The following is a 23,017-nucleotide window of genomic DNA, read 5'->3' as shown; positions in this document are numbered from 1 at the left end:
TTACTTTCTACACGGTGCATTTCAAGGTCCTGTACCCATCCGTCGGTAAACTGTACCTGGGCTTGTTGCAGTGACCGGAAGTTACTAAACTTCACGAGTGTATGCACTCACAAGAACCGTATAATTATAAATATGCATATAAATATGCTACGATGAGATAGCTGACTTCATCTAACTAGCAAATGTTGTCCAGGCTACGTTGGTGATGCAGTTTTTTTTAATGTATATGATATTTTTGTCATGCGATTTTAAAGCCGGTGTTGTGCCAAAAAGTGATTGTCTGCCAAAAAGTGATTTCCAGTGTTTCTGTGTATTTTTTATGTGTAATATCTTTACGTATGTTCGTAAATAGACTTCGGTGAACAGGGGATACAAAGGGGTTACATAAAGAATTAAAAAATTATCTGTTTTTTAAGTATCTTTACAACTTGTACTTACATTATAACCAATCCGGTCCTTTATCCCCACTTAAAATATTTTTACAGAACTATTGTAATATTTGCTGCCATTTCTGCTGTCCTGTTGGGCAACTTACTCTTACAAAATACATTTTTAATGTTAATGAGATTTTTTTTACTGCATAAATAAAGGTTATATAAAAGTCGCTGCCAAAAACTGATTGCGGCTTGTATCTTGCTACACGAATGTTGTTTGTGGCTCAAGATGACTTTATGTCATCCATAAGGGATGCATTTGACATATGTTTAACATATTATAGCCCAACAAGTTACTTATAGCACTTTAAATATGAGCAATCGCTTTTTGGCAAATACCGGAAATCAGTTTTTGGCAGACAATCACTTTTTGGCACAACACCCACCGGTCCTACAACCGCATCCAAGAATAACATGCAGCTTATCTCAGAACTGTCGGTGAAAATTATTCTTGGAGCTAGGTTTAATTGAGCTGCATTTTAAAGAGGTGCAATTTCACAATTTGTGTATATTTTCTAAGTTCACTATTTTGTCATGTGTTGAGAAAAACACAGATTTAAAAATTACATGGTCTAATATTTACATTTAGCATAACTGCAACATACTTTTTTTTTTTTTTTTTTTTTAAAGACTCGAAAGGACTTGAAATTCAAAATTTCAGACTTGTGACTTGACTCGGACTTTTACACCAGTGACTTGAGACTCGACTCTGACTTGCCTGACATTACTTGAGACTTGACTTGAGACTTGAGGATAAAGACTTGAGACTTACTTGAGACTTGCAAAACAATGACTTGGTCCCACCTCTGTCTGTCACTAATAGATAGATGCTGTGAAATAAGACCAACACAACACTACATCACAAACACCTCACTGCATCTAGTGGCATCTATTTCAGTATACTTCACTTTGATCATTTGTTGTCTGTTTTTAAAATGGATTATTAAATTATTAATTTAAAAAAACACCAATGTTGGCAAAATAATCAAGTTTTTTACTCTCTGTTTAGCTGCACCAACAGGATTTTCAGTGTTGTGGCGCAGGCTTTGTGAATTTGAACACAGCTACACATGGACGCATGGCATCTTCCAGCTCTGTGCTCTTATGGCTTGTCCAGCATGGGCCTCATGGTGATAAAGGGAAAGTTGTACGTGTGGGGGAGTCCCTGATGAATCGTGAAGTTAAAGGACTGCCATGAAAATGGGCGCAGACCCCCCTGGGTCGTGGGGCCATTTATTGCCTCGGCGACCAGCTGGAGCGCCATCTGGTAGTCCGTCACCTATACCGTGACACAGAAATGAGGAGGGAACAGGAACATGTGAAAGAAAGGTAATTTAATGCTTCTAATCAAATCTTGTTGCTTCATTTGAAATACTGGCTTCAACCACTGCACAATTTAACTTAAACTGAACTGAACAGAAATCTACACATAATTAATGTGAATGAATCTTATTAACTTTGGAGAGTGTTTTCATATTTTGCCAGCAGCAAATATATTTTTTCACTTAATCTAGGAAATATCTAACAGACAGATTAGCAACAGTGTTTGCACACACATTCACAAATGCTAGAGGTGATAACCTGGCCTTTATTCTAATACCACCAGGTGATATGACTAATATCACCTGGTGGTATATCTTGTTTGGGGCATCTATATTTGGACACTAGATTTACATATCGGTTTTATTGTCGCCATATTAGCACTGTGGATCACAGACAGCAGTCTAACAAAAAGATATACTCACTGATTTGTGCAAGGCATCTCGGTTGTTTGTGAGCATATTTGTCCCAGACTGATTAACAAGGTGCAAGGTTTGTAATTCACTGTGATATAAAAATGAATGCTAGCTTTAGCAAGTAAAAAATTATAGGTTTAAAAAAAAAAAAAGGTTCTTACTGGATGAGCTCACTCTGCAGTTTTTTATTACAAACAAATACAGAACAGCTGATGGGCAGATCAAACTGAGAATTTGAGCGCAATGCTCAATTCTGTGGTATCAACTTGTCAATCACAGGTTAGACACGCCCTGAAACACACCCTGATATACTCCCTGTTTTACTCTAACGTAGAGAATCAACATCTTGCTCTATTAAAAACAACACACACCTAGAAATAGTTAAACAAATAACAAAAGGAGTAAAGAGAAAAACTGCAGCTTTAAAAAAAACAGGGAATTTAAAGGGCATGTGACAGCGGTGACTCTTTAACCAAAGGTTATATCGGCAGACAAAAACACAAGCAAAACACATGCTGTACTTTGTATTTTGTTTTTATCCTCACACTGTAACAGAGCTGATTCTGGCCTAATGTGCTGGTGTCCTCTGACCTTAGTGTCGTAGCAGCCCCCTGGCCGTGGCCTCCTTGGTCTCAGGTCGTTGCGGCAGCAGATGGTTTTGCAGGGATGGCCCTTTGAGTAGGGATCTTTCTTGTAGTCTGAAACAGAAGCAGTCTGACGTTTAGTCATGCTGCTTTCACTTTGACGGGAACAAAAATATCCTGGGCTATTTGTGTTTTCTGTGAAGTGCTTTGAGCTCCAGAGCGGACATACAGCGCGAGGAACAATAACTCTGTTGTTTCACCTACTGTTGTATCTCATCATGCGTTTGAGGGAGCTGAGGTCGGACACCTTGGCCTGGTCCCTGCGGAGGATTTTAGCTCGGGGACAGAGATCATAGGAAAAGTCTTCCCCGTATCTTTTCCACATCACACTGTACCCACTCAGGTTGTAGATTTCAGCATGAAATGGTATATTGTATGACGGCCAATAACCTGTTAAATGGAGCACACTGGAGGGGGAGGTCACTCAGAAATCAACAACAGCAGTAATCACACAGATACAGGTGGTTTCTTACCTCTGCGTAACGCCCGAGTCTGATCGGAGTGCTTGACTTTGCCGGGAATCTGCTCTACAACAGTCAGAGCTCCATCCCTGATGCTTTTACTCAGAGAAATCCTGCTCAGGTCCACCACCATGTACTGGCTGTTATATGTGCCTGAAATACAAAGGAAATACAGATCCACTCCTTCCTGTCCCATGGACACTTGGATTTTGTGTGTCAACAAATATTGGAGGGATTTTGTGAGATGTGGTACAACTTTATTTACCTTTACTCACTAAAAGACCAATACTGAAGTAATGTAATCGGTCTAGCTCATGTTGCTGCATGTTAGCTATCCTACTGTAAAATGAAAGCTTACATGTACAGTCTCGCATGCACCTGAGGGATTTGGATCTAGAGAGGGAAGCACATAAACTTTTGGCTTATTAGATACATATTTGCACATGCCATAAAAACCGAAAACATAACCCGATCTGAATGAAATGACATCACGGTCTGCAGGTCACTGCAATAGCTTGGCAGGATGGTGAATCTGAGTGCCAATTCTGCTGTTTGTTAAAGAGCTGTCAGTCTCAAGAACACCCTGTCCTGTTTTCTCCTCTGCCCTCCATAGCAACGTGATGTGAAAGATCAAAGCATCCTTCCCAATTAACACACACAAGCATTGTGTAATTGAGAAGAACGATGTGTTTGAGAGACTGCTAAATCTCTATGGACATGTGTCCTGTGAATTTTTGCATTGCCAGCATTACGTCTAAAAGCCAGAAGGCAGGGCAATAACAGCATGCATTAGTGTGAATTAGTGGCTCCATATTACTTACTTACTTACTTTGGCTTACTTTGGTTTTGAATAAAGCCTCAAAACTCAACTTGCCTTAATTGACATCACTGAAATCTCACCTGAGTTGTATCTGGAGAAAACCTGCGCCCACTCCTCTCCGCTGTGCGCCAGACCGTTAGCCAGTCGGACCCTCTGCCAGGCCAGCAGGCTGTGAGGGCTGAGCTGAGAGAACAGAGAGGCATTGAAGACGCCGATGGAGGTCTGAGTCATCAGCAGGCCGCTCCCAAGGAGGTAGAAGTCATCCAGAGACATCAGGAAGCCTGGAGGAGGAGAACACGCAGCAGGTTTCTTTTTGACAGTCAACAAAGGAGTGGGGGAGGGTTGGGGGTCATTTGATAAAGTTGGAGCAAACCAACGGTGTCGTGATTAGATCATCTGCAACTCACAACATGCTTAACTTGTATTTATTAGCAAATGGAATAAGTATCTTTAACTCAACCAGTGATTTCTGATTTTTTAAAGGCATTTTAAGGTTTTTTAAGGTACTACAGTAATATTAATTTGTTATTAAAATATATAAAGTCAAGTGAAACAATCCTGCTTTTTATGATTACTTGTCTTGTTACTTTCATTTATATAGCACATATAAAAAGGGAACAGAGCTTTTAGTTGCTTCTTCACATGTGTGGACCTCTGATTATGTGCTAATGGACTCTGGAAGGAGATGCAGGCTCCTGTTGTGCAATAATAAATATTAATTTGCCAGTTAAGCTGATAAATGAACAGCTCATGTGGGACAGACAGATAAGCAGAGAGGTTTTGCTGTAAATGCATTTTAAAAATCATTTATCTGTTAATTTATTCTGAGGTCTGTTTATTAAAGTGTGGCTTAATCCAAGGTGATTTTCTCCTATCATGACAATAAAGTAATCTTGCCTTGTCTCAAATGACTGCATGCTTCCTGAAATGATTTGCACACAGCAATAAAAATGATGTCCCAGTTTCTTTTAGCAAGTCTTTAGCATCTTTTAGCTCAGACGTTTTCAGTTTTCTGGTCTGCAACTTTATTATTTTGATTCACTCAGGAAGCTGTTTTTAGCATATAAAATCTGAAAACCCAGTATACAGTATAATATCTGGACTCAACAACAGCCATACAGTGTTTGTGACCAGCTGCTGAAAATGGGTCATCAGTCAGCCCATAAAGTACTACATTTTGTATTTCCCTCAGCATTTAGCTCTGATGAACTGGTGGTGTATTAAAGTATTTATATTTAATGCACCATGTGCATTCTAATATTACTCTCTATCCACTTGATACGTAACTGTATGCTAACATGTTTCCCATTGTGGTCACGTGTTAGTGCTGTGCTCATCACCAACAAATGTGAGCACTTCAATAAAAGCATTATTTTATAGAGTTTGTGTGTGCTCCTATAATGCCACAATTTCTCCCAGTAGTGGATGTCACAGCAAATGTGCAAAGAAACTGCAAAACATCCAAGTGATACATCACAAACTCTACAGGCCTCAGTTACCATGTTAAATATTGACATTAAGCACAGTGCAATTAGCAAAAGACTGAACAAGCAGTCTTTTTTTTGGAAGGATTTCCAAGAAAGAGCCTCTTCTCTCCAAAAAGAACACTGGAGCATGCCTCAATCTGCAAAATTGTAGCTAAATAAGTCACAAAACCTCTGGACCAAGAAGACCACAAGACCGTAGTGTGCAGCGCTACATTTGCTGAAAACCAAACACAGCATATCAGCACAAACACCTCATACCAACTGTCAACACTGCGGTGGAGGGGTGATGACCTGAGACCTTTATGGTCACCGAGTCAAGCAAGAACTCCTCTGTGTGCCAAAGTGTTCTAGAGTCAAACGTGACGACATCTGTCCGATAGCTAAAGTTTGGCTCAAATGGGTTCATGCAACATGTCAACAATCCCATGCACAACAACAAATCTACAACAGAATGGCTAAAAAAAGAAAAGAATGAAAGTTCATAGACCCAGTCAAAGTTCAGACCTCATCCTGACTGAAAGCTGTGGCTGTACCTCAGGAGAACACCCCCAAACCTCAATACACTGAAGAACCTTGTAAAGAACAGTAGATTGAAGTTCCTTCACAGCGACGTGAGAGTCTTTTAAAGTCATAAAGAAAACAATTATTTCAAGTTATTGCTGTTAAAGGTGCTTTTCATGCTGTGAAAACTTTATTTTCATGTGACTTCATAACTTTTGTTAAAGATATGACTATCACGCTCATGAATCGCAAGTACCAGATGTGTTATCAGCATTCCTTTTCCGATTGCGTGTATTATAATTATTTCAAGTTTCATCTTGCCATACTACTTTTATGTAGAGTTACACCAGGTAGAATTACTCTATACTACTTTGTATTCTATACATGAAAAGGAAAAATAATAAGCTCCTCTGAAAAAACACATCCAACTCCTGCACTAGAAGTACAATATTAATATTATTAACAATAGAAGCCAGATGTCTTTGAATATTTCCACCACTGAGACTGCCCAGCACCTCTTCTTGTTCTCATGGTGCCGACCTGCAGTGCATGATAAATCCTCAGTACTGTTAGAGGGGAAGCAGCTTAGGAAGGCCGCAGAGGGCACACATCACCTCTGCTGACCCCATTGTATTTCATCTCTTTGTTTCAATATAGTGAGGTGATATCCTCGGCCTGCTGCTCTCTAAATATAGTGCTTTAAAACCACTTGTGTCCTGATAGGACTGTAGTCCACCAGAGGATTTTTTTATGGCCTGGTCCACTTGACAAATCTTTGGCCACAAAATTTCTCAGTCTCCTCTAACTCTACAGCGAGGGGAGTATAGCTCCGTTCGAGCATGTGCATAAACACACGCGGGATTCAGTGTTTTCTCATTACTGCCTAAGCTGCATGCTTTGCAGGAGAATTGTGTCGAGTAGGAAATGTTCATTGGGGATTTGGGTTAATTCCTAGATGTCAGTGTTCATATTTTCCCTTGTGGATTAAGGATAAGAAGTTCACCTCCCCTCGGAGCTTTTGCAAGAAAGAAGTGAGGTCTGTTCTTTGAAAAACCCTCTTCTTCTGCAAATTGATCTTTTTTTCTCGAGACACATTGATTATTTGAGTATATTTATGGATATAAGTGTGCGGTTGTGCGGCTCTTATACTGTATGTGATATAGTAGGAGTGTGTGTACCAGGGTAGCTGCTGAACGACATCTTTCCAGTGGCTACGTGTGTGTCAGACACCTTGAAGTCCCAGTGTTTATAGATACGCATGGTGGCTGCATAAGTATACCAGCTAGAGTGGCCAACTAGCAGGTTCTCAAAGCCTGGAAGAACCTGAGATACAGAGAAGAGAGAGAGAGAGAAACATCTATATTTTTAAAAGAAACAAGACACAATCAGTGAATCATAAAAGAAAGAGTTTAACGTGGATGCAACTTTATTAAGATACATTAAAGGGGTCTTAAAAAATCCAGTAGCACACATCCATTTGAACTTTGTTCCATAGATTGTTGTACGTGAAAGAGGAAATAAGCCCCTTGCAATGGCCTTTTACACTCATCTAAAAGAAGAAAATCCTGCTCACAGAGGCCAATAAAAGCAGTTAGGTTTGTGTTGAGGTTTTCCCAAGGGCTCCCTCACATGAGCCAAATGAGCTTGGCCTAACCTTTATGAGAGCTGTGCAGTGGCCCATTCCAGGCATCCTGAAAGCGCCGGACCCTGCGGAGGAGTTGGAGCGAGGTGTCAAAGCTGGGACAAGATCCAAGAGGTCACCGACACCATTTAGAAACTGGACCGTGAACGCTGATAGAGGCTGCGCAGGAGGGAAAGAGCAAGTGGCAAGAGATCCATGAAATGACTGTGACAACTCTCTCACAACCACAAACACACACATACACACCTCCCTGTGTTTGCTTTTGGCCCACAGTGCAGCTCCTGCGTGGAGTCCATCCAGCTGAGCCAGGATCAGTCCCATATGCCTCCACAAGGGGTCACTGTTTCTCCTGAGCTTCACCTGCTCTCTGGCCCACTGGTCTTGTTTGCTGGGGTTTATTCAAATTTTAGAATCAACGTTTATCTCTTGATGGTGCAGTTTTACATCACTCTAACAATCAATAGGTGCATAAATATAATTTGTAAATTCTGTATAGACAGTTGACAGTTATGAGGCACTATCATAGAATGTATATAAAAGATGGATGTAGACGTCCGCTGCCTAAAAGAGTCTTGTAAAGTTTTCAGCTAAGCTTTGCTGTCTTGAACCCAGGTGTGGCGGGTAAGGTGTGAATATGACAGAGAACTGACGCATACCACTGCATGCTTTATATTTACACAGCTGTGAATGAGAAAGTATTTGACTTTCATAACAACAACCACATCACCAGAATTTATCAAGTAAGACTTAAGACTGAGCCCATAAACTTAGTGTTTCCTGAGGTCACAGATTAAGTGAGCATTAAGATAATTTCCCTAGACTTCTACACAGTCTTTGTGCCAACAGGAGAGTCACCTCCTGCAGGCTATTAAAAGCAGAGAAGGGCTACACCCATCTTTTATATACACTCTGTGCACAATACTGGTTAATCAAGCCTCTGAAAAAGCATCTTGAAGGCAATGGAAAACAAAGAGAAACGCTTATAAATCTAGTATTAGACATGGGATTACTCTTAGCTTAATCCATGGCTTTGATTTGATATAATTTAACACTGTACCTCAAAAAGTTTTTCAAGGGCTCCAGAACCTTTTCATCCTTGATCAGCTGAGGGTACATGTTGGAGTAATGACTGAACATCTGTCTGCAATGGAAGGAGAATAAGCAGTGAGGGATTAGCCCACATAAAAGCAGTCCACATGTTACAACCAGAGCTAGCAGCTACACCTAATAAGAAATGTAATCAAAGTGTAACGATATATTAACTGAAGTTGACCTGTATCTGCATTAGGTGTCGGACTGCATTGCTGCCACATGATTGGCTCACTTGAAAATTGCATTTATGGTGCTTAGTGTATTTTCATGCTTGCACTTAGCCTGTGCTGCTCACCCAGCAGTGAGGTAACCTTCCAGGTAGCCAGCCAAGAAGAAAGTGGTCTCATCTTCCTGAGTGATTCCTCCATAGCCTGCATTGATCTCCAGGATGCCCCATCCTGAGAGGAGCAGAGTGTCATTGAAGTACCCATAGGCTTCCCCCTCCGTCTCCATCAACCCCTCCTTCAGGATCACACTTTTCTGGGCAGCATCCCAGTGCACAGTGGCCTCTTGGAGCTCTACCATTGTAGAAGGATGGGTTACATGCTTGAGGTTAGATAACACACATTATGTAAGATAATGTCATGACACCGATAGAATAATTACAACAGCTTTCTCATGTGTTGCTATTTTCTGTCAAATTAATATTAATTGCATATTAATATTATAAGAACACTAACACAATGTTGTGTTCGTGTCCTTGCTTGAATATACAAGCATTTTTTTCAACTTACATTTGTTAACATAAGTGTTACAAAAACATTTTAAAAAAGAAAACGTGTTTAAATGCATTTAAATGGCTATGGTATTTCGAGTTACATGTTCAAATAGTGTTACATTTTAAAACTGTTAAATTTAGCCGGGAGAGAACAAAGTAACTTTCCATTAAAGAAAAGCTATGTAAGATATAACCATACGCCTTCTTTTATAGCGGTAAATATATTTATTTTGTGTTTAGCGTTCAGCTAGAGTTATAGGGATATAAAATTGGTTCCCGCCGTGTACAGACACGCCACAGTAAGGTTACTCACGGTAAGTTTGGAGCTTGACGTTCACTCTTCTGAATACATCCGTGGATTTTGTGGATACAGCTAAAGTGCTCAGCAGTACGCAGAGTGCCATTCTGCGTTTTTCCATGTTAGCCGTGGAGGTCTGTGTTCTGCCTGCCTCTCGCCTAGTTAGACACACATATTCTTCAAACGTATTAGGATTTATATGTGAAGATTTTCTTCTACAGACAACGAAGCACTTAAACTGTGTCTAAGGTGCTTGTTACGATAGCGAAAAGTAGAACACCCCAGATGGGACTCGAACCCACAATCCCTGGCTTAGGAGGCCAGTGCCTTATCCATTAGGCCACTGGGGCCGTGTACAAAGCAAGGCGGGGCCAGTGTATTTTAAGTACAGCCGTAACCTACTGAAATAGTGTTCGTATTATCTTTACTTTTTGTACATTATCATTATCTGCATTGTGCTGTTCATAATAGTCAATTTAATGTATGGAGTTATTTTTTTTAATTATATGAGCTCATCCGAATAAAATATTAAAGCGTCGTACCCCAAAGACGGTAAAAGATCACCATGGTGACGTTCCGTTACACGGGTTGTTCCATTATCATTCAGAAACAGGAAGATCTTATGAAATTCTAACTAGTAGGTATTAAAATGTGAACACGATACCCCCCCCCCCCCCCCCCAAAAAAAAAAAAATGTAAGACGATGGATTAAATTTTAGTTTCTTTAAGGGTATTATGGTGGACATTTTTTCCCGAATAGTTTGTGCGAAAGTCGTGGAATGTTTCAGGATTGCCCACTTTGGACAAATGGAAAATTCGCACTTGCGCAGTGGCAAGCATGTTCTGCGAGAAACGGATTCAGGCGAACTTAAATAAATACCCTGTATGGAGGTAAATATGTTAGCTGTATATTTAAATTGAAACAGCATTACCTAAATACTCTGAGAGGCAGGGGATAATTTCATTAAATTGTGAGATATAAGTAATTCACGCAGCTAGCCACCTAGCATTAATTTGGTCGTGCACCGCTAACGACGGTAAACACAGTGAGAAGCTAGGTGAAGCTAGCGTTATCTTAAAAATAGTAATTCTCTTTCGGGTGCTGTCTCTGATCTAGGACCTTAAAAAATCTCTGAGGATGCCTCTGTTTGGAAACCCATTTAGTCCTAAAAAGGTTCCTCCACGTAAATCCGCCTCCTTGTCCAGCCTCCACACGGTGAGCTAATGAATTTTAGCATCATTCACACACTGGAAACACTAGTTGTACAGCACGTTCGGGGGGGGGTTAATCTGCATAACACCCTGAGAGATAGCATTAACCGTTATTTATACCTTTTTATCTTTTTTTTAGTTGGATCGTTCAACTCGAGAAATAGAGCTGGGCCTTGAGTATGGCCCTCCTGTGATGAACATTGGAGGTCAGGTCTTGAAATTTGAAGAGGGACAGTGGATTACAGGTAATGGGTTTTCTGAATAATTACCTTTTAGTTCTCTCTCTCTATGTGTGTCTGTGTGTGTTATTATCTGGTTCCTTGTGGCCAACACAGCATAAACGTTTTTTTTTTCTCCTTTGTGAAACCAGAATCTGGTGGAAATGTGTCTAGTAGGGAAGTTCAGCGGCTTAAGAAAAAAAATATCCAGCTGGAGGAAGAGAATAACGTATTAAAACTAAAGATTGAACTTCTCCTGGATATGGTAAGATCAATTGTCATTACATTGTGAGTAATATTATGGATGCAATATTAGGCTCTGAGGTAGGAAAGTTTTTTTTTTGCCTCCTCTGTAAAGCTGTTATAACTGCATAATACTGCTTTTTTTACAGGCTGCATATTATATTTAAGTTATAAATGTAATTACCAGTTCATTCAATTATATAACGCTTACTTTTTCTTTTATTTGGCTTTTATTTATATCTTATGAACTTTTATTATATAGTTCCTATGTAGAGCACTTTGTTTCAGCTGTGGTTTTTTTAAAGTGCTTTATAAATAAAGGTGATGATGATAATGATGATGATAACCCGGTTTGTCGCAGAAGGAGTAAAATAGTGATCTTTAATCTTTTCCTTCAAGTTAACAGAGACTACCGTAGAGTATCACCTGATGGAGAAAGAAGTGGAAGAAGTCAAGACTCAACATCGAAGAAAAAAATGACAGATCTGATCTAGTGCCTCCATTGAATAAAGCGTTTTCTTCCAAGTAAATATTTTTGTATCGATAGATAACAGGACAAAAGTAATAATATCATCCATTTTCCTCAAAATGAGGATTCTTGTGTGTTACATTTTACTCTTTATTTTCCGCTTACTGTATGTTTTCTGTTTTTAATTTGTTGAATTATTTCACCTTAAAAACCTTCTTTGTTCAATACACAGCCAATTTTCTACACTTTGTACATTTGTATGTGATGTAAAACCTGCTTTTTAATATAATTTTTTTCTATTTTCTCTTTGGATTAAAAGTAAACTCCATTGACAAAAGGCATTTCTTTTTGTTTGACTTTCGGTTTTTAGAAAATAACATTTGTGAATTGTTGGATTCATAGCAGCTCTAAAAGTATACAGTAACACAATAGAAAGAATAAAATAAGAAAAGTAAGGCTTCATTCACTATTACAGCTTTTCATTCAGCTCCACTTCCAAATAGAGCAAAACCCTCATATACAGTATGCCTTCCATATACTTACTGAGCAACTTTTGGGTGGTCAGAATTATTTATAAGTATTTTTAATACATAGCATACAGAGCTTCATTTTTTGTACATTGTTTTTTATTTTATTTTAACAAACAGAATAAAAACATGCTTTTGAAACAGGCTCAAACCCGTGAAAGGAAAAGGGAAACCGGAGGTGTTAGATTTAATTCTTTTATTAGTTTTAATAGTGCATAAACCTGCACAAACTCTGAGGCTGGATCTGTATCTTGAATGTCAGCATCTCCTTCCCAACCGACCAATAAAGCCTGATTTATGCGTGAATTATGTTATGTTGTTCAGTCAGTCATAGGTGTTTATTGAGCACTGTATAAAATTCAAATAATCAAATATACGATTATGATTTTATTTATTTATGCATTATTATATTATTAAACAGATAAGCGTTACATGCCACTTTTATGAATGATTTAAGTCTCTTTATCCAATTGGTCAATGCACCTTTCAATCAAATGCGCAGTGCAGCTTATAGTCCCAAGTGCGCATGCGTACGTCTCCGCGAGCGAAAGAGGCGTCTGCCAATAGCGGGAGAGACGAAGTACTTTTTAGTCTTTTCATCTAGCACTTTAAATCACCGGCGTTTCGAGTGAACTGTTGTATTATTCTTTGACGTTGTGGTGGACTTTTATAGAACTCACCTATAACAATGCCTCGTGGTGGTAAGTATTAAAACGAAAATTCACATAATGTGCCTGTTTTTGCGAGTACATTTTAGCTAGCGGATCATTAGCCCTTTGAATTCACACATGCTTAGCATGTTTAGCATGCTACATAGTTAGCATAATGTAATTTGCCGGTAAGAACGGTTTATTAAAGGCACCAGAGACGTACCGATATCCAATTATTTATTTGTTCTCACGTGAGCTCAGATGACGACTTGGTGTTAACTTAAACCTCAATAGTCTTTTTTTGTTTTGTTTTTTGGTTGCTTGCTTTTAACCGCTAATACCGTGCGCAGAGAAGAAAGCATCCGGGTCAGTTTACATACATAATCAGTTATTGAAATTTCTATTTGGAGGTTGTCTTTGTACCAGTTTACATCACAAATATATGGTCAAACTATTCGGGTTTTTTTTCTTTGTCTTTGTCGGTACGTCCTTCTAAGTCGTCGGCTGTTAGATTTTCCGGTGAGGGGAGCTGGCCCTCTATAAACGTCAGTGTGACTCATCGGCGCTCACGGTATCTTCTCTTCACGCAGCAGGCTGTGTGGATTTCTGAAGTCACGTTGTGAATTGTGTCATCAGCCAAAGATGGCTCTGGGCACTTGTTCTCAAATATAGGGCTACATGGTGAGAGAGCACCAGTATTTTTTTCATAGTTGTGTCTACCCAGTGATTAACTTTGCAGGTTGCTTATAAGTTATCACCCCCGCCCCAAATAGCTGATTGTATTCTCAGAATGGTAATTCTGTTCCTCTGGATGCAGCATTTTCAGTGGGAGCACGCTTTTGTCGCTTATTCAAACGACTTGTTTAATGTTTTATGTTGCTAATTAGGGCTGCACGATTTTGCATAAAATGAGAATCACGATTTTTTTTTTTTTTTGGCTTAGAATTGAGATCACGATTCTCTCACGATTTTCTTTTCCAATAGGCTATAAATATTTATTGCACTTATTAACTGCACATCAACTTCGTAACAATTGAAACTGAACATAAAAACGATAAATAAATGAAGGAAAAAAATGTCCATCCCGGTTTTCCCTCCAAGGCACGAGCGATAAGCAGAGTTCTGTCCTTTCCTTCTAAGATTCCTAATTATTTAAAGTAACACTCAGGTATGCCATTCAGCGTGTTAGTACGAGCTCGGGAGCAGCTTGGGAGAACAAGAAAACAGACTGCTTTAGGTTGCCTTCCCAATCGACTCAAATGTTTATTAAGTATACAACAGCTTATATAGAGAAAAAAAGGTTCGTGTGTCAGCTTTCCCAGTTCAAACCGGTACAGACCAAATAAGGAAACGTCTTCCTGCCTTGTGAGCAGAGAAGTATCCTTTGTGTAGTTTATCAGTTCAGCTACAATTTATGATCATCCCAGCAAAATACACTCCTAGACATAGAATACAGAGTTCTTTCATTAGTGAATTCTGAAACAAACCACCTGGCCTTTAACGAGCCTTTTTCTAAGAGATAAAGAAAAAGGGAGGATGGGAGTAAGGAAGTGGTCTCGTCTCTGTGGTGTTTTCGACCTTGGGGTACCAGCCTGTGAGTCTTACACATTAATTCTTGGGTCACAGAGAAAGAGAAAAACAACTAGTAAATGGGCCTTATTGAGTAACAGTTTCATGTATGATATCACTATAAAACAATATCCTGTAAATGCTATCATGGTATCAAAATATCACAACAATAAACATAAAAACAACAAATGTCTCACGTTTTGTTGTTGCCGCAAAATGTTGTACTGCTTGAAATTCCGTCTCCACCTTTGCTCGACACTGCGTGTATAGAGCAGGTAGTGCAACAATAGAAACGCACTGTGTAGCGTTTGTCTAGGCCTAGGGTGTTGATCATTTTCCTAAATCCCTCGTTTTGCACAGTGTTGATGGGAGCCATATCTTTGGTCAGGTGATAAGTAATAGCCTCCGTAATGTCTTTGTGCCTGCGGAAGTTCGACGGGTATAGGGAAGCGCTGTATAAGGTTCCCGTTATTGATGTTTGGGTGGTTGACCGGGACGGATTTTCTCCTGTCACTTTCTCGTCATCCCTGACGTGCTCTCCGTTGTTTTTTCCCTGCTAATTTTAGCATCACACGGCACAGCTTCTGTATCACGTGGTATAAGGCTCCGCCCTTGTCATTTGTTGAGCAGGAAGAGAGAGCGCTTGTTTTCATGCAGATTACGTCCCGCATCAAAATGCAGTACAATAGTCGTCGTCGTCGTATTTATTTATTTATTTATTTATTTATTTTTAAATCGTTGTCATTTGGAAATGAGATCGCACATAAGTATGAATCGAGATCGCGATTTTCTAACGATTAATCGTGCAGCCCTATTGCTAATAGATGGTCTTTTTGCTGCTGACAGTTTAAAAATTGTCTTGCAGGGAAAAAGGGCCACAAGGGCCGCGGGAAGCAGTTCAGCAACCCTGAAGAGATTGATCGTCAGATGAGAGCCCAGCGAGAGATGGTGAGTGAAACTTGTTGGGGTTTTTTTTTGTTTGTGTGTGTGTGTGTGTGTGTGTGTGTGTGTGTGTGTGTGTTTTTTTGTTTTTTTTTGTTTTTTTTGTTGTTTTTTTTTATAACAAATATTTGATTACCCTAAAAGACATTAAGTATGACTGTATGTGTATTTTAACAGGAAGAAAATGGTGGTGTAGAGAAAGAGGGCTCTTCAGAGTCTGAGGAGGAAAGCAGCAGCGACGACGAGTCTGAGGTGAATGTGTTATTAATTTGTCAATGGGTGAATATGTGTGTGTTTGTGTGAGAACCTGAAAATGCATCTTTTTTGTTTTTCACTGAATGCTTACTGTCAAAAGCACCGTTTAGACCAGGGGTGGCCAAACTCAGTCCACGAGGGCCGGTGTCCCTGCAGGGTTTAGATCTCACCTTGGGTCAACACACCTGAATCACATGATTAGTTCGTTACCAGGTCTCTGGAGAACTTCACATGTGGAGGAGCTAATTTAGCCATTTAAATCAGCTGTGTTGGTTCGAGGACACATCTAAAACCAACAGTCACACACAGATATGTTGTATACATTTGGCACCACACCATAAATAACATGATGGATGAAGAAATGTCTTTATAGGAAAACAACTACACCCAAATGATTCATTACAACTACAGCAGTACACGGTTCTTAAAGGTAGTTTGTGTATAGAATTTGATGCAAGCCCTGTCATAGTGATTGGTGTTACAAAGGTTTTTCTTTCTTTATGTAGGTTAGAAAGAGGAGTGGAGTGGAGGGGCTTATTGAGATTGAGAATCCCAATCGTGTTGCTCAGAAGAGCAAAAAGGTAGCTGAAGTAGACGTCAGCGCTCCCAGAGAGCTTTCTCGCAGGGAGAGGTGGGTGTCAAACAAAAGATGTTTTGGTTTGTGCTTCATACCTTTTCAAGGGGACTAAATATTACTATCTTAATGTATCTTTTTCAGGGAAGAGATAGAAAAGCAGAAATCAAAAGAGCGCTACATGAAACTTCATCTTGAGGGTAAGACTGAGCAGGCCAGGGCTGATCTCGCCAGACTGGCTATCATCAAGAAACAGAGGGAGGAGGCTGCCAAGAAGCGAGACGAACTCAGGAAAGGTGAGAATAGTGAAAATTGTGCAGTGTGGAGAAAGTATACACCTTGCTGCTCATTTAAATAGCTGCTTTAAAAAAATATGTCGTTTCTGAAAATGTGCATGAGTGCACAGAACCACAGATTTATCCAAGATTTATTTCAAACTACATCTCTGTAACATCTCTAAAAGTTTGTAGATAACAATCTATCTGTCTGGAGCAGAGTGACTGCATCATGCTTGTTTCTGTGGCTTTTATATTGTGAGTAATGGAGCACTTTGCATCCTCAGTGAGTTGAGTTGCAACACAAAAGCTCCAGAACATAATTCAACATACCCTCTCTGGCTTGGGGCTGTAAGAGGATATGAGATTTGTTTGTACAGGGGGGGAAAAAAAACTTTCTGTGTAGACAAAGTGTTGTACTGCCAGAGAATACAAATGCATTTTTCTGAAATGAGGCAGGACAGGAACTTCTAAGAAAGCGCCAGGATGTCAGATGTTTGCAAGGCTTGCTGCTTTAGTGTGCCGTTCTCATAATTACAATAACCAACAGGAGACTTTATGACTCAGATTGTTTGGATGGGTTTTATGGAAATGTTTAGCACTTTGAAATTCAAAGCTTTGCACTGTTTTCTTTTTTTTTTGTCATTTTTCATCAGAGAAAGAAGCGGAAGAAGCCAAAGCAAAGCGCTAGTCCTCCACCTGAAAGCTTCGCCATGTACTTCACTCTCAGAGGGATGGAGGGAGAAGCAGAGGAGAACGGGGAGGGGACTATTATGGGTAGTGTCAGATCAGGACTGCTCTTAAACTCCTGTACCTCATTTTAAATCAAAGTTCGTGGGGCTTCCACGGCAAGAGAAAACAGGTGGAACAAAACAAGATGAAGAGAAATGGAACATTTGGAATGCCTCCAGGTTTCTTTAAAACTCCTTCAAGGTTCCAGAGGAGACAATCGCAGGTTTTCCAAGTGCTTCACAGCCTCTTCATTGCTCCACACCTACCAGGTTTTTAATTCAAAAGCTGCTGAAGTTATTTGCATTCCTTTTGATTTGTGCATTTTTTTTTTTTTTTTTTTTTTTTTTGTAAAACAAGATTACCTAATAGAAGTTTACTGTCATGTAAAATTGCATGAGGATTTCTTTGGTGCTTTACTTTTTCTCCAGTTTTAACTGTTTTGTAAGAACTCAAATCAGCGACAGGAGAAGGAAAGAACATTATTAAACACATGAACTGATATAGGAAGTACACTCTGGATTTTACTACTTTGTTCTAGGTTTAAAATGGTATGCTGCAGCTCAGTTATCAGAAATCAGTTGAGTTGATATTTTGCATAAACGTTTCCTCATTCTTCTCACTCCATTAGAGTAAAGTCAAAATTTCCAGAAACTGCTGTCCCCTTTTTCTTTTCTTTTTTTTTTTTTTTTTTTTTCCGTTTGCCATTGATATGAAAACAGATTTTTAATTGGAAATTTACAGAGTGGAAATAATTGGCTGTTGTCTCCACCACAGCGAGACATATTGTTATTTGGTTTGTCTTATGTCCCGTGATTGTTTTCAGTACTTTCTTACCTTCAGTCAACTTACTGTTCATGTTTCTTGGCCTTAGACCACCAGGAACAGCCCATGAAATTCCTTTAAAATAATTTTTTTATTTTTTTTTTTTTATTTTAATTTTTTTTTTGGGAGGGAGGTGATGTATCTGTATTTAAAAGTTTAATCTGAAACATCCTCAGTATTTTTGGCCTTACGCTGTTTCTAGTGACAGCTTCTGTATTTCTGTAGCAGAGTGTCTTTTGTCGCCTTGTTAAAGTTTACATGACACCAGCTCACTGTTTTTTCTGTAAGTAAAGTGCTACAGTTAACATACACATACTTTCTTAGGTACATTACCACTCAGCAGTAATGCACTTATATACATAAGCACCTCTAAAAACAGCTTCCAGATGATGGCCCGGCTCCTCTCACGGAGCAAAAAACCCCCGAATGTTATTAACTTCACAAAGAGGATTTTCTGCAGGGCAGCTGAATTGTCTAGACTGAACAGGTGAACATAATAAATTGGTCATTATGTGGTGCGTTGGAAATTATCTTGAACAAAATTATGGTGTTTTCCACGATGTTCACTGGACAAAATGTTGAAACCATGAGGTGTAAGAGGTGTTTTCCCTCATGTATTTGAAGTGATTTGAAACAATAAACTGATCAGCTGCGTTGCTGCATCTAATTTAAACTGCAAGCATTGGACTGTTTCATCTGCTCACCTAACATGGTAAAACATGTTGTTCTGATAAACGGATTAATTTGGATGGGCCTGAAAGTAGAGCTGGGCGATAGAACGATAACGATATGTATCGCGATATAACTTTTACTCGATAGAGAAATTAAGCTATCGCGATAGACCTCGCCGCTCTTGTCCTCTTAAAATAAAAAAAATAAAATAAAATAAATAAAAGTTTAGCCAATCCAAACTAAGTAGCGCAGCGCCGAACCAATCACAGCCGCAGCGTCACGTCGCGTGACTTGTTACGTACAGCACAAAGTGCCAAGCCGCACGTGTGTTTGTTTGGGAAGCAGCCAGCGGGTAATGGAGCCAGCGCGTAATGGAGGAAATGAGTGTGCCGACTAGAAAAATCAACCGAGCGTGACCGAAGAGAAAACAGATGATGGTTCCAATGCCGGAGAGATTGTCGAACGGAAGAGCCATAGAAGTTCCGTAGTGTGAAGGTATTTCGGCTATTTCAAGTCTGACAAAAAACAGAGTAGTGTGCACTGTAAATTGTGCCGAAAGCAAGTCTGGAAATACAATAAACTGGTGCATGCATCACACTGTGCGCCACGTTATTGTTTCGGTGAAAAGAATTTCTACAATACTGTTACTGTTAATTCTACTCTCTGCAGTGTTTAAATGCTTACATATACACACAGTTACTGTCCGTCCACACATACGACTCGGTTCTGCTTCTATGCCCCAGCTTTGTTTACTTTTTCCCACCGAGGCTTCTAGACTTCTGATTGGCCAACATTTCTGCACGGTTAGGAATCTAGCGCCACCTGCTGCTTTGGCATGTTCATAGCAGCGTTTTCCTTCATTTCTGCCTTTATGTGTGGACGGGATTATTTTTTAAAACGAAAACGGAAAATCTCCGTTTTCAAAAATACCCGTGTACGTGTGGACGTAGCCCCAGTCTCTGACTGGAAGCGCCAATTCGTCATTCGGCTTTTGTCAGACTAAAGTAACTGTTTGAAAAGCTAAGCTATACAACAAGGAGAGATTGAGAATTTCCTTTTAGTTCTCAGTTTATTTGATATTGACAAAAGTTAGTCAGTTTTGTCTGTTCTTCTGTAACACAAACTAAGATTTATTTTTACAATTAATATTTTGTTTCTAAGTGGAATTGACAATTTAGTCTGTTTTGTTTGTTCTATTTTGAAACTTAAACGCTTTAGCGGCTGCCTTTTGTGTAGTTTGCAATATTTGCCTTTATTTATCTGAAAAAGTCTCATGTTCCTTAAGTACATCTACCCTGTTGAACTTATTATGGGAAATAAATATTTAAATAAAAACAAGCTGCTGATTATTTCACATTTTACTTGTGAGCAACGGCACATTTAAATCTTACAAATATAGTTATTTGGCTTATATCGTGATAGATATCGTTATCGCCTGAAATGAAAAAAACATATCGTGATATGAAAAAATCTCATATCGCCCAGCTCTACCTGAAAGTAATGGCGCACTTGTGCCAGATGCCAAACTATGTCCAGTTCTGTACAAACGTCTCAAGCCACTCCTAATTCAAAACGTATATATGATAATAGGTAAATGGGTGCAGTGATTAAATATAATATGCAAAAATAAATGCAGTAAATGAGGCAAAAACAGTTTATGCGATTCTAATGAGCTTGAAAATCAGTATTTGGGATGAGTGCCTTTATTCTTCAACACATCCTGAACTCTCAGGCACCTTTCTTGTCATTTCTTTAAGTAGTCTTCAGGAATAGTTCTCCAGGTTTCTTGAAGGACATTCAAAGGTCTTTGTTCTGCTGTTTGTCAAGATGATCCCACACTACATCAATAATGTTGAGGTCTGGACTCTGGGGTGACCAATCCATGACTTAAAGTGCTCCATTGTCTGTGTTTGGGATCATTGTCATACTGAAAAATGAAGCTGTTACCAATCAGACACTTTCTGTATGGTATTACATCAAATGGTGCTTTTTTTGCATCAAGAATTCCATCAATTTTGACAGGATCCTCAAAATCAGCTTAAATGCAACCCCGAACCACAACAGAGCATCCATGTTTTTCAGATGGTTCAGGACACTGACTATACTTCTGAGTTATATTTTACTGTATTATACCTGTTAAACTGTGTTATCTTTGGTATTTTTCATGGCTTCAGCTAAAGAATTGGAAAAAAATGTTTCTTTAATTTTTTTTCTTGATAGGTTGTTAGTAACAAAATACCTAAAGATACAACTTAAATATCATACTTCATATGCAGACACAACACTAGTTTATTCTTTGAGCTGAGTTACTCAAGGTTGCCTTAAAGCATGACCAAAAAACCAAAAAAGTCTGGGGTGGGGCGAGGGGTTGCTCAAAATGTTTGCACAGTGTTGTATGAAACCCACAGTGTTGCAGAAATGTAATTTGACTCGAAGCCAAAAGAAATGGTCAGGAAACTGCTAAAAATAAAGACTCAGTTTGTCATGTGCATTTTGACAATGCTGCCACCAGGCTGTAGCATGTGGCAGTTGAGGGCTGGTTCAATCTCACTTGCACCCTCTGATCGATTTAGTGTCAATGCTGAAAGAAAAAAGAAGAATAAAATCTGGAAATGAAGCTCAGGTGCCATTTCACCGTGATCCAAAGGGAGAACTGTCATAGCTCCCTCCTGGAAGGTATTTTGGAGCAAATACAGCAATATTTTTAAGCGTATTGCATTTCACTGCAAATCCTACACGTGCAGTTTTTAACCCTCAGCGAATGAGCAGTGAAAATAAAGATCATTTATCTACTGTTTGCAAAACACTACACAAGTAACAGAATAATATCACAAAATAACATCAGAAAAACATAATGGCTGTGATAAGCTGATTTCATGTGCCTCCTAGTTGAGTTATGAAGGGCATTTTGTTAAAATCGCAATGTTGATCTACAAACACTCTACAAACTTTAATGTAAAACTTTAACAAGTACAGTAATTAGGGCTGCCACGATTTGTCGACTAGTCACGATTACGTCGACTATCAAAATCGTCGACGACTGATTTAATAGTCGACGCGTCGTTTGAAACTTTGTACGATCACAAAAGACGCAGGAATAAGTGGCAGGATTTAAGAGTGTAATAACGGACTGAAACAGAAGATGGCAGCATTGCATGTACAAGGATGTCAGCTACCGTTAAACCCCGAAGAAGAAGAAGAAGAAGAAGAAGAAGAAGAAGCTGTGTCCCAGAATTCATAGCGCGGCCCAGCGCAGTTTCCAACAATGGCGGCAGCTAGTTAGTTTTAATGTTACTCTTATTATTCTTTCTGGGTCACAAAATAAACGTTTAACATATTTTCAGGCGAGAATGTAGCTGTGTAAACCTCAAATATCTGCTCAGTTTATCAGGACACCACATATTTTCAAAAGCGCTCCGACGTTTTCGGAGACGTCTGTTACCCACTAGCTCGTTAGCGAGCCGGGGGCTAGGCTCACTAGCGCCGTGAGAACACCGGACTCCCCGCAAATCGTTTTCAAACCCACCGCCGTCTTTCGCTACTCAGGTTAAATATATATGAGTCACTTAGATAACTTAAAATGTTATTGTTTGGCTTTTTTTTTTTGTATTTTATTTGTTCCTGAGTAAATCAGTTTGTCTGAGATTAAAGTTATAGTTTTTACACAGCTGAATAAACGTCAAGCAGACAGCTGATTATCAGAAGTGTGAGATGCTCCAGAATATACTCCGGTGTCCTGTTATATTTTAGATAGCAAGGAGTTTATTAATCTTCACCGAAACAATCTGCAAATTTCATTAAAATTCAATAAACTATCATCTTGTCTTTATTTTTAGTTAGCACAGACCTTAAACACTTAAAGCTGTAAGCTAATGATAGTTATATAAGAGCAGATGCTGCTGGTGCAATAAGCTGTAGTTTTACGTCCAATGGATGATGATCTGATTAGTCGACTAATCGCAAAAATAATCGGTGACTAGTCGACTATCAAAATAATCGTTTGTGGCAGCCCTAACAGTAATGT

The 23,017-nt window shown here is 39.2% G+C and overlaps 3 protein-coding genes and 1 non-coding gene across 4 annotated transcripts; 2 read left to right on the top strand and 2 right to left on the bottom strand.

Moving 5' to 3' along the window:
• Window positions 1-1,536: 1,536 nt before the first annotated feature.
• Window positions 1,537-9,954, bottom strand: plbd1b (phospholipase B domain containing 1b). Its single transcript, XM_085360436.1, has 11 exons — window positions 9,849-9,954; window positions 9,113-9,335; window positions 8,783-8,866; window positions 7,972-8,113; window positions 7,738-7,884; window positions 7,262-7,406; window positions 4,176-4,376; window positions 3,288-3,428; window positions 3,019-3,204; window positions 2,762-2,868; window positions 1,537-1,713 (listed from the first exon to the last, which is right to left on the bottom strand). Exons 1-11 carry the CDS (start codon window positions 9,952-9,954, stop codon window positions 1,537-1,539), a joined length of 1,659 nt encoding a protein of 552 aa, XP_085216562.1.
• A 156-nt stretch (window positions 9,955-10,110) lies between these two features.
• On the bottom strand, window positions 10,111-10,183 carry trnar-ccu (transfer RNA arginine (anticodon CCU)). Its single transcript has one exon. It is a non-coding gene; the product is annotated as a tRNA-Arg (tRNA).
• A 485-nt stretch (window positions 10,184-10,668) lies between these two features.
• cby1 (chibby 1, beta catenin antagonist) lies at window positions 10,669-12,057 on the top strand. The gene is made up of 5 exons (XM_085360435.1): window positions 10,669-10,724; window positions 10,951-11,049; window positions 11,185-11,290; window positions 11,416-11,528; window positions 11,906-12,057. Exons 1-5 carry the CDS (start codon window positions 10,719-10,721, stop codon window positions 11,984-11,986), a joined length of 405 nt encoding a protein of 134 aa, XP_085216561.1. The 5' UTR covers window positions 10,669-10,718; the 3' UTR covers window positions 11,987-12,057.
• A 1,017-nt stretch (window positions 12,058-13,074) lies between these two features.
• On the top strand, window positions 13,075-17,784 carry pdap1a (pdgfa associated protein 1a). Its single transcript, XM_085360434.1, has 6 exons — window positions 13,075-13,203; window positions 15,587-15,669; window positions 15,841-15,915; window positions 16,425-16,549; window positions 16,637-16,788; window positions 17,424-17,784. Exons 1-6 carry the CDS (start codon window positions 13,191-13,193, stop codon window positions 17,456-17,458), a joined length of 483 nt encoding a protein of 160 aa, XP_085216560.1. The 5' UTR covers window positions 13,075-13,190; the 3' UTR covers window positions 17,459-17,784.
• Window positions 17,785-23,017: the final 5,233 nt, after the last annotated feature.

This window comes from Diplotaxodon limnothrissa, linkage group LG8, assembly GCF_057381915.1.
Source record: "Diplotaxodon limnothrissa isolate DT_005_m linkage group LG8, D_limnothrissa_male_GT1.1, whole genome shotgun sequence".
In the NCBI taxonomy this organism is placed as follows: Eukaryota; Metazoa; Chordata; class Actinopteri; order Cichliformes; family Cichlidae; genus Diplotaxodon; species Diplotaxodon limnothrissa.
The sequence above is the reverse complement of the archived record's forward strand: the minus strand, read 5'-3'. Positions and strand labels throughout refer to the sequence as shown.

Coding starts and splice junctions, on each gene's coding strand:
- plbd1b (XM_085360436.1), bottom strand. CDS start 9,954: ATGGAAAAACGCAGAATGGCACTCTGCGTACTGCTGAGCACTTTAGCT. Junction 9,336..9,848: donor CGTCAAGCTCCAAACTTACC/GTGAGTAACCTT, acceptor CTACAATGGTAG/AGCTCCAAGAGGCCACTGTG. Junction 7,885..7,971: donor CCAAAAGCAAACACAGGGAG/GTGTGTATGTGT, acceptor CCTCCTGCGCAG/CCTCTATCAGCGTTCACGGT.
- cby1 (XM_085360435.1), top strand. Junction 11,050..11,184: donor CCTTGTCCAGCCTCCACACG/GTGAGCTAATGA, acceptor TCTTTTTTTTAG/TTGGATCGTTCAACTCGAGA. Junction 11,291..11,415: donor AGAGGGACAGTGGATTACAG/GTAATGGGTTTT, acceptor TTGTGAAACCAG/AATCTGGTGGAAATGTGTCT.
- pdap1a (XM_085360434.1), top strand. Junction 15,916..16,424: donor GCAGCGACGACGAGTCTGAG/GTGAATGTGTTA, acceptor TTCTTTATGTAG/GTTAGAAAGAGGAGTGGAGT. Junction 16,550..16,636: donor GAGCTTTCTCGCAGGGAGAG/GTGGGTGTCAAA, acceptor TATCTTTTTCAG/GGAAGAGATAGAAAAGCAGA.